At 53.3% G+C, this 10897-nt stretch overlaps 1 protein-coding gene across 2 annotated transcripts; it reads right to left on the bottom strand.

Moving 5' to 3' along the window:
• Positions 1-2671: 2671 nt before the first annotated feature.
• Positions 2672-5068, bottom strand: LOC120667079 (glycosyltransferase BC10-like). 2 transcript variants are annotated; one of them, XM_039947100.1, is made up of 3 exons: positions 4832-5068; positions 3798-4412; positions 2672-3525 (listed from the first exon to the last, which is right to left on the bottom strand). In XM_039947100.1, exons 2-3 carry the CDS (start codon positions 4401-4403, stop codon positions 2869-2871), a joined length of 1263 nt encoding a protein of 420 aa, XP_039803034.1. In that variant the 5' UTR covers positions 4404-4412; positions 4832-5068; the 3' UTR covers positions 2672-2868. The 2 variants fall into 2 exon arrangements, with proteins under 2 accessions (XP_039803034.1, XP_039803033.1); XM_039947099.1 differs by having other exon boundaries at positions 3798-5068.
• Positions 5069-10897: the final 5829 nt, after the last annotated feature.

The following is a 10897-nucleotide window of genomic DNA, read 5'->3' as shown; positions in this document are numbered from 1 at the left end:
CCTGCATAAATTTAGAGGGTGAGTACTCGAGGGTTAGCTAGGATTAGCCCAATCTCGGTGGAAAAACTCGATGAACACAGCGGGTTTAGAGTGGTTCGGGCCGCCGGAGCGTAATACCCTACGTCCACTGTGTGTTGTATTGATTGCGCTCTCAAGAGGTTGAGAGTCTTGGCGTGTCTAGTGCTGAGTCTCCTGAGAGTCTCGTGTCCTGTGTGAACCTGTGTTCTAGCGGGCGTGCTCTCCCTTTTATATGTCCAAGGGGAGCACGTACACTGAGCGGGGCCCCGACAGGTAGGCCCGGCGATGTATTATAAAATACACTTTGGCCTTCAATGCCTCAGATCCGGAGATCTTGTCATCGGCTTCCGTGCGTAGGTTCTGACTAGGGATGGTATTGAGCTATCCTGTCAGAGTAGAGTCTAGCCTCTGCAGCCGCGCGTCGAGATCATGATGAAGCGCCGAACTACTGACTCAGTCCACTGTAGCAGCGTGCACTATTGCTCCAGTCAGTAGCTGGTCATCATGACTCGTCGCCCATGCGCGCGGCGCTGAGTCTTTAATGCTTGCCTTGGTAACTGACGAGCCGCCTCGGTAACTGGCGATCCACAGTGTGGACTGACAAAAGCTGCCCCGTGCCCAGAGGCAGCAGATCCCGCCTCAACCACTCGCACTTAATGCGGGTGGGTGAGGGAGCTTCCAGCGGAAGGCTTGCGCCTGCGCCCGCGTCTGCGTGACACGTGGCGGCTCCGAACCCCTCCCGAGCAGCTAGCTGAGCGGAGAGCTCACAGGGGTCCGGATAAGTAAGTGGAGGTCCCGGATCCATCTGCAGGAGTCTGGATGGCACGTGGAGGTCCCGGACCCACCTGCGGGGGTCCGGGTTCGCGGTCACAAGTGCTGAGCATTACCACCTCTGGGACATGTGGTGACATCGGACCCGTCCCCGAGCGGAAAGCGGGTTACGGGACCGTTGGTCCGGTGAGATGGAGTCGAATCCTAAAGGTCCGGCTGCTCAGCTTCTTAGGACGTAGTTACGGATAACTATGCAAACCTTGGCATAATAGGAGTGGGTACCCAGCTGCAGAGTACCGACACATGGGCTGGAAGGCATTGATATTTGATAATGGAGGGAGCAGGAGCATCGAGCGAGAAGCATGGCAGCGTCGACACCTCGCTCACTGCGTGCCTGAATCCTGCACGCTCTCATTACTCGCGGCGCATCGACGTGTCCTCCTGCTCTCCTCCTGGCCTGGAGAGAACAACTTTTCCTCTGACTGTGAGCCTCCCAGCTCATTTACGCTGATGACAGGGACACTGTTGAACACTGATCACGGACCGTTTCCATCTTCCGGATCATTACAGACTAGTAACAGTGAGTGAACAGTGAAGTGGAGTACCTTTCTTAAACAGCAAGGAATTGGTCAGGTGTGAGTACTCATGTGTTCCTACCATGGTGTCGGTCGGCCAGAGGTGTCGCTGACCGCCGGCGGCCGCGGTCAACACGTTACGCCGGCCAGGTGGGGACCAAGACCAACACATTTTTTTTTTGAGAAACTAGGTTGTATTTCATTTATTTATATAACAAGCTACGTTTCATTGCTTACAAAAATGTCCCCGGGTAAAACTAAAAATACACGTAGGTCCTTATAAGCTCCACCTGGTCATGTTTCTCAACGACGATCGGAGCCACCACCTCTGCTCACAGATGAACACGATGAGCTTGCAGCTTGAAATCGGTCCCCATCTCGACAAAGAAGCTTTAAAGTTTTTTGATGCAGCAACGATTGGCACATCGAAAGGTTCGATCTGCACTTAGAACGTTGAACGCACAGGCAGTATTTGACGGCCATTGGCCGTCGCATCGCCGAAAGTTTCAGGAACAGCCGCCTCAAGCGATGCAGGCGACCTCGAGTCGTCGGCCGATAAAGCAACTCAAAAGGGGAAAAGACCGCCGCAGCGGGAAAGCAAACACCAACCCGATTTTTCCGGATAAGTGGACAACATACCTCCAACCTGTGATGCAGAAGAAGCCGCCACCTCCGTCGCCTTCATCCACATCACCATGAAGGGAAACTAGACTTCGCATCGGCAGCACCAAAACGAAAGACACTAACCGTAACCAAGCAAGCCCTAAGATAATAGAATAGGTAATATACATTGTCCGCTGACCCCGCAGCCCCTCCCCATCTCCGACGCCGGAACAGCTGCCGGAGGTGAGGAGGCGCCGGCGGAATCGACGCCAAGAAGCCAATCGCCTCCTCTCCACCTCCATGTGCTGTAGCTAGAGAATAAGGATGGAAGGATCGAGAGTCACCCCACCAAGGCCAACACATGTCGATCGGCCTCCTTCCATTGGTCTACGTACGGTACTCATTGGGCCCAAACGGTTCCTGCCCGTTAAGATGGCCTGCGTCCTTAATTGGAGGCCCGTCACCGTTGGAATGTTTGCGCTCCCTCAGGCCCATGATGGCAAATGTTGTTGATTTTGTACGCAAAAAAATAGCATACCAGAATTTGAGTTTTTTTTTGCAACCTAAGTCTACAACACTCATTTTCAGTTTTTAATTGACTTTATAAAATGAAGTGCCCTTATTCATCTTTTCCCGTCATCAGCAGTCTGGTAATAATTCTGCCATCAACACGAATACCGTAAAACGTTATTCCTTTAATCTCATTGATGAGCCGGAAAAAAAATTTAATGTTCGTCATGTTCGTGTAAGTGATGAACAAAGCTGTATCTTTACATCGATGATCATTCAGCAGATCGAGTACGTACGTATGTATGTATGTTTGTATACCACCATTAGTGAATTATGTGTAAGTTGGAGATGGTGAGCAAAACAAAAGGCAAACAAAAAAGAAAAAAAAAACTTAGCCGCCGTATCCGAGCATCTTGGGCGCGAGGGCGAGCAGCGGCTTGAGCGTGCTTGGCGCGAACTTCCTGGCGAACAGGAAGCACACGTCCGCCGGCTGGCCGTTGTAGGTGCATGTCCCCTGCTCCTTCCCCGGCGTGGTCAGCCGCTTGAGGAACGCCTCGCCGACGTCGGCCTCGCCGAAGGTGGCCGGGTGCGCGCCGCCGCGGGACCAATCCACCCACGTGACGCTGCGGTTGGCGATCCGGCCCGGCGCCTCCACGGAGAGCACCGTCGGCAGGTAGTGCTCGTCGACGTAGCAGGGCGGGCGGCAGTGCTCGCGGAACTTGGGGTAGTAGCGGTCGTCGGCGACGACGTCGACGGCGAGGGCGCGGTCGAGCTCGAACCACTGCGCGCCCTTGCGCCACTGCTCGGGGCGCACCTCGGGGGCCAGGCCGGCGCGGTACCGGCCGCGGCCGTGCGGGCCGGGGTCGTCGAAGGCGCCGACGAAGCTCTGCCGGGACCGGGTGAGGTAGTGGTAGACGACGGGGAAGCCGTAGAGCGGCACGCACGTCTCGGAGACGAGCACGAAGCGCTCGTTGCCCGGGTCCAGCAGCGCGTTCGCCAGCAGCCGCCGCTCCGCGTCGCACATGCTCGTCTGCCCCCATTCAGCAACCTGCATTATTTGCATTTTGCTCCTTATTTTGAAATCGGATTTCAAATTCCTGATGAATGAAAAATCATGGCAAAATCAAATTCACCGGCCGGCATCCTGATTGGTTGGGAAAGACTAGACTAGTAGACCTTTATTTAAAGAGAAATGGGTGTCATTTTCAGGTATCAACTGTCTGCCACACCCTGCACTGCACGGTTTCGTCGATCGGACGGCGGACGCGCTTGGCCGGATCGTCAAAGCAAAACTGAAACTTGCAATCGATCGGTCAGTACCTGGCTGGGCACCTGCCGGCGGTAGAAGGCGGACGCCGGCGGGAAGTCCGCGCGGTACCCGGGCGTGGCGTGCACGTACACGGAGTAGAGCGCCCTGTCGCCGCCGGCGAAGAACTTGTCCCAGAGCGGCGCCAGCGGCAGGGGACCGCGCGTCAGGAACATGAACGCCACCTTGGGCACCCGCCGGTACGGGTACCGCCCGATCCTCGGCTGCCACGACGCCGCCCACAGGAGCTCCTCGTCGGTCATGTTGTGCCACGCGCCCGCCGGCGGCCGAGCCCGCCGCTCCAGCGGCGATCCCCCGCCGTCGCCCGCGCACGCCTGGGGCTGGGGGTGCGGCCGCGGCTGCCGCGACGACGGCGCGGACGACAGGGCGTCCGGGACGGAGAGCCGCGGGAGCACCGAGTAGGTGGAGCCGCCGAGGAGCAGGACCACGGCGGCGAGGAAGCCCGTGGCGAGCACCGCCAGGAGGAGGAGCGGGCGGAGGAGCTTCAGCTTCAGAGGCAGCGCCGCTCTGTTCGCCGTTGGCGGCGGCGCCCGGGTGGGAGCGGGGCTGATGGCGCCGTCCTTGCCATTGGCGTCCGCCGCCGCAGCTCCTCCCAGCATGCCGATCAGCTGAAGACGGGGAACAACAAAGGAGAGATTTTTTTTTCAGAGGAAAGTTCAGCCGTGGAATCAAAAGACGAAAACTTCGATCGATCGATCCTTAGTAACAACAGAGCAGGGAGGGGTTAATGAACTGAATCCAGTCAATGGAACAGCGGTTTCTGATGAGAACTAGCTAGTAACAATTTTTTCTCGCCAAAAAAAAGAAGAAGAAGAAGAAATCGGAGGAGCAATCGGCGGCTAGCAATTGAGCGGCAATAGTTTGGGTGTGCCGGAGCAGGAGGATTCCCTGGCGACGCGGCAAGAAACGGATAAAGATGACGCCCGCAAGCCCGCAGCTTTTTGAGCTTTACCCGGGCCGGCCGGTCGGAGAAGTCACCGGGAAAAGGTGCGTATCAGATTGAGGTGCAGAGCCGGACGGGATGGACCTTGGATATGCCTCAAGGAGCGAGGAACTCCAACTCCAGCGCGGCGGCGGGGCTCAGCTCAGCTCATCGGCGGCGCGGCGGCGACAAAGAGAATCGGACACGACACCGCACCGCGGGGGTGGGCGGGCGGCTCCGGCGTGCGCTGGCAAGGATGCCCGGCTCTTACGGGCACTGCAAAATCCAGCGTCGCCACGCGAGAATTAGAGATGCTGGCCGGACTTTGGGTTTGGCAGGCTTTTCAGCGGGGATGGATGGATGGAGGGAAGATCCTTGTATTCTTGCTAGTAGAAGTTTCTTTTCGTGGACTTTTTATAAATACACCCTCGAAATTTCTAGCCTGCTTGGTTGGCTTGGCTTCAGTTTTTGCCAGGCCAAAATCAAGACATGCCCATTAAAATTGGCTATCAGTTGATTCATGCCCAAAAAAATAGCACACCAATATTTGTTGCCAAAACCATGGAAATTTGCTAGAAAGTTCTTCTTCATCAACCTTATAAAAAGGGGAAAATATTGATCAGTATACTGCTATTTATGCAATTAAGGCAATCCAAAGAGGGCAATATGGGGAAACTTAAAGGAAGGCCCTTTGGGTTATCTATCCATCAGTTGTCTGGGACGGGGTTCAACAAAAACAAAGAAACCCGAGCTTGTGAACTGAAAGGCGCATTTTGGTAGGCCCCACATGGAGTATACGTAGTAGCTAGGTTACGGCTGCCCCTTGGTTCATTTTCCTGGAGATTTCTAGAGAGCGAGACGAGAACGATGACTAGGGTGACGATCGATTACGTACGGCTCAGATCTATCCACACTGATGATTAAGGGGCGGGCCCAAATTAAAGGGTATTCATCGAGCATCCATTATTTCACTAATCAATGGTATTCAAAGTTATAATTAACTATAAGTGTCAAAAATTAGGTGTATAATGGTAGGTATTGTCAGTTTTGAATACCCATTGTTCAAGTGCTGGGCCCGATAGAACAAGACGAGGGGAATCAAGAAGCTCAACTAGAAGTTAAGCATGACGATGTCGGCTGCTGTTTTGTTTCAGGCACTGTATATCGATCGATCAGTTTGTGGGAGTCAAGCTTGAGCTTGAACATGTCGGAAAACAAAAAAAAAACAAATCCAAGATGAAACGAAAGATAAATTCAAATTCAGCGGAGGTTTCGATGCTGCTCGGCCGCAGCGGCTGTCCTGGATGGTGTCCTGCTCCTCGGCGTCGTCGTACGTGCAGAGAATTTGAAGGAAGCTGCAGCCTCAACTTGGAGCTAAAATTCGTATGTAGTGGACTATCGATCGATGTGTACGAGAATGGATGTACTATACATGTTTGGCCGATATCGTGACAAACAAGGAAAAGGAATAATGAAATTTGGTTTGCAGAAGCTACTAGCTACGGATGGATGGATCCATGGATGATGAATATAATTCATGCTTCCTTGCGGGCAGGGGCAGAGAGAGATGGTGATGCTGGCATGGCCATGGGATCCCTACCGGACAGGGTTCTCTAAGGTCCATCCCTGGTGATCTGGTAGTCAGTCAATGACGTGTGGGTCCGGTCCTACATGTCAGTGTCCAGACGGATGCTACGGAAAACCCATCCATCCCTACCACCCACCATCACCCGTCGTTATCTGACAAACCAGACTGGATAGGAATAGAATGTGGGCAGCAGGCTGGCGCGTTTAACCCGGCCCAACCCAATCCACAAATAAAGTTGTTTGCTTCTCTACTTGAGCTTTGTGGCGTGCTTAAATAGAAATTCATAAGTCGTGACAAAGTAACTAGATACCCTCTAATACTCTATATAATTAAGGAAGGTTATTATAATGTTACAATTAACTCGCTCTAAACTAGCTATTGTTGCTACCTCAAATTGGTATGAACTGACCGACTTAAATAGTAAGAAAAGCTCTATCAATCCCTTCATTGATTGGTCTCCCATTACGTTTTGCGCTACCGTACAATATGGATTTTCCACAAGCCCCTGCAGTCACAAGATCTATCGTCTCCACCGTTCTCCGTCAATGTTCTGCTTGGAGATTCGGGAAAGGGGTGGTACCCGTGCAGTACCCATTGGTATTAGTGCGGTAGGAGCTTGGAAGTGTAAAAATGGAAATATACGGAGCTGTTCTTTCTTCTTCATTCATTTTTTCTCTCTCCTCCAAAACAAAACAGCAATGTGAAAGCTTCTTCCTCAATGCCCCGGCCGCCACCACGCATAGGTCGAAGCCGTGCACAGCACCGGCCATGGGCCGACCGCCTCCCCGCCGCCAGAACCCTAACGACACCCTCCTGCTGTCCCAACCGCCTGGCCAGCCTACCTCCTCGAGCCCCTTCTCTTCTAAGCCCGCCAGAGTTTGGGAAGAAGAGAACTCCGGCGACCCGAGACATCACGAGCTCTGGCCGATCGGGCACGGGTGGTGCTCAGTGTCTTGACCTGGTGCTAACCTGCTGCTGCCGCCGCCGCGCGCCGCTGTCGGGGCCGGATGGGAGGCTGCCGTCATACGCTGGGTCCGGCCGTCACGGCACCATCACCTCCCTCGCCGGACCGTTGTCTCTGCTTGTCCTCCTCACCTGGCGGCCACGCACAGGTCGCTGCCGCCCCCAACCTAGACCGATCGCCTCCTCCCACCAGAACCCTAATGCCGCCCTACTACCGTCCTCATCGACTCGCCGACCTACCTCCCTAAGCCCCTTTTCTTCTAATTCTGCTAGTGATTGGAGCTCCATCCCCAAACCCAACTCAAATCCCTAACCCTAATCCCCTCAGTCCCCGGCGCCACTGGCCTCGACCTCCGCCTGCGGCCAGTGGCAACATCGTTGCCGCGCCGCGCCGCTCGCATCCCGCTGTAGCCCCATCCACTCTACCCGAGGCATCGAGGAGGCAGGGGAAGTAGGACGACGAGGCTACAACTGCACTGGCGGGGGAGAAGAAACGAAGGAGGAGCACGGCGCCGAGGAGGAGGAGGAGCGCGGCGCGAGCAAGCTGGAGCTTCTCCACATTTGGTCTGCATCGGCCGAGTGAGTGGTGAGGAGGAGGAGGAGGAGGAGGACTGACCTTGTCCTTTTGCAGCATCCCCAACTACCCCTTATCCAAAATGTGAAAACAAGAAAAATTAATTAAACAATGCAGCCGGCCGGATCAGGGGTCCACAATCTACGATGGACGGCAGTGAGGAGCCCAGCAACCTCAAGGGCACGTGGAATGCATTTTCGCTACTGGCATCTTGAGTTGCTCGATTTGATATATAAGTTTACGTGAGGGGATGCTCTACCACATCTTGAATAACTCGATCGGCTAGAAGTCTTCACGAGGATTGATCGATCTGTAGCTCTCTCTCGGCCTGAAGTATATAGGTCGTGGCTGGCTAACTTGGTCAAAGAGCTATGTACTAGCTTAGGATCGGAGGAGGGGGAGAAAGAAGAAGAAGAAGCCGCGTGCGTTCAAGGGCGTGGCTGCTCAACCCTTACCCAATAGCTACCCAATCTGCACTGCCTGACGGCATTGAGCGAAGAACAACAAATCAGCGTCTTTCTTTGATGACTGCCCTGCTGAAGAATGGACCAACGACGACGGTCATGACGATCCCAATCCCAATGCAATTTTGTCCGTGTGCGCTAGGCCGGTCTCTTGACTTGAGTGACGTTGATCGGATGAGTCGCCTGGTCTCGCTCTGGAATCCACACAGCACTAGCTGCCTATACTAGCTATATTCGTTATATTCTCCTCTCTAAGAGCATATCCAAGAGGCTCTCTAAATCACTTTGCATCGGTAAAAATAGAGAAGGGGCGCTAAAATGCGGTTCCAACAGAAGCGCTAAACTCGTCAGCTCGCTTTCTCCTTCGGCATCCCGGGAAAGACGGTAGCCATGTTTGCCGACGCCCCGCCGCTCGCCATCCTCCCATTCCTGTATGCCCGCCACCCTCCCACGCATGCTTCTCCCATTCCTGCACGCCCGTCGCTCTCCCGCGGCTTCCTGCGCCGCTCCTGCCGCCTCGCTCGCTCGACCTCGCGGTGCTGCCTGTCGGCCGCCCCTGGGGCCGCGCTCGCCACAAGCCACCAGGCCGGGGCTCCCGCTGGCCGCGTGTAAGCATCTAGGCCCTCAAGGTATGTTTCGGTGATTAATGACAACCGTTATTGTGGCTAATGAGTTTGTGCAGCTTAATAGATCATTATCGCTCATTTGGTCATATGTCAAAAGAGGCCCCTCAATTTCGGTTATTCAAAAAGGCGATCTCGGTATTCAACTTATATATGACAAGGCTAAGGATCTTTCTAGTCCTAAGTGTCACAAGGTTGAGAAGGACACTTAGGTTAGTATAGGTTTTATAGTTTTGTAGTGATCGCACTATTAAGAGGGGTTAAGGCTAAGTAACTTGAGCATGGACATGGTCATTTGAAAATGGATGCACACTATGGTCACTCAGGTTTCTAGAAGTTCAAATAAGTGGTTCTCAAACTATATCTCAAGAATATTTGGATTTCATTCAAGACTCAAATCAGAAAAGGCAAAATCAGAGAAAAGTCTATACACCGGTTTAACCGACGCTCTCAATTTTCTATACGTCGGTTAAACAGAGTCAGCAGAGTCTGGACAAATTCAATACACCGGTTAAACCGACGTGTTTGAATTTAACGTCGGTGCATTAGTCCAGAGTTGGTTTTTCCAGGGTATTTCAAGTTCTATACACCGGTTAAACCGACGCTGTTTAAATCAAGACGTCGGCGCAATTGACCAGTGAGATGGTTTTTTTAAAGGAATTCAGAAGTTGTACTCACCGGTTAAACCGACGATAGGTTTGAGTTAACGTCGGTGCAGTTGTCCAGAGACTTGGTTTTTCAGCTGATCAGTGGACAATTACACTCACCGGTTAAACCGATGATACGTCGGTTAATCTGCCCAAGTTGTAACGGCTAGTTTTCAGAAGAGGCAGTTTACATTCACCGGTTAAACCGACGATGACTATTGGAGGGACGTCGGATTAACCGGCGCTACGCAATTTTCTGGCAGCTTTTCTCCAACGGCTCTATTTGTGTGAGCTGCCTATACATACCCCTCCAATGGGTCATTTCGCCCACTCTTGACACCAGGCAACATCCATACACTCATACTATAGTCAAGAGCCACCTTGAGCTTCAACATTCACATACTAGTGCATTCAATCAATCAAGAAGCAAGATTAAGGACTTGAGTAGAGAGAAGCTTGTGTGCATCCGTTCTTGGTGATCGGTTCTTGCTCAAGTGAAGGCCTTAGCTTGTTACTCTTGGTGATTGGCATCACCTAGGCGATCTTGGTGATCGAGGTGTTTCTCGCGGAGCTTGCCAAGGATTGTGGGAGCCCGGAGAAGAAGATTGTACGTGGCTTGATCTCCACCACGCCGGGATGGTGAACGGAGACTCTTAGTGAGCGCCATCGTCTCGGTGACTTGGGAAGTGACAATACTCTTTGTGAGTGTCACAACGTGGATTAGGGGTGTGTGCCAACACATCGATACCACGGGAAAAAATTCGGTCGTCTCCTGTCCACTCTCTTTATTCAAGCATTTTCTTTCATGCAATTTACTCATGTGCTTGACTTAGAGATCATAACTTAGCTCTACCTTGCTAGGCTTTACTTTGTTTTATCTCTCTTAGCTTGTGTAGGTAGCTTAGTTATCCGGTTGGTGAATTGGTGCCCTACTAGCATTGCTTAGGTTAAGGTTGCTTTACTTTGTTTTAGAAATTGAAAAAGGCCCAATTCACCCCCCCCTCTTGGTCCATCGATCCTTACACCGCGCCTTGCACCTGCTCGCGCCCGCCGCTGCTGGGTGGTGCTCAGCGAGAAAGGAGAGCAGGGGCGCCGCGCCGCCGCTGAAAATAGAGCCACTGCCGAGCCGAGCACCGCCGGCGAAATCCCCACCATCTGCTTCACTCATTCCAAATCCCTGCACCCCAAGCCCCCCTCACCACCCCAGCTCGCTCCCCAACCCACCCTCGCCAAGCCTCCCGCTCCCCTCGGCCAAGGATCACCGGAATCCCCGCCGCTGGTCCCCTTGATTCTCCGAGATCCACCTCAACAT

Source organism: Panicum virgatum, chromosome 3N (assembly GCF_016808335.1).
Source record: "Panicum virgatum strain AP13 chromosome 3N, P.virgatum_v5, whole genome shotgun sequence".
Taxonomy (NCBI): domain Eukaryota; kingdom Viridiplantae; phylum Streptophyta; class Magnoliopsida; order Poales; family Poaceae; genus Panicum; species Panicum virgatum.
Note: the sequence above shows the minus strand (reverse complement) of the source record. Positions and strands in the feature narration are given on the sequence as shown.

Excerpts from the sequence above, each read along its gene's own strand:
- LOC120667079 (XM_039947099.1), bottom strand. The coding sequence starts at position 4,403 with ATGCTGGGAGGAGCTGCGGCGGCGGACGCCAATGGCAAGGACGGCGCC. Across the intron at positions 3,526-3,797 it reads GCCGGCAGGTGCCCAGCCAG|GTTGCTGAATGGGGGCAGAC; the intron begins GTACTGACCGAT and ends CAAATAATGCAG.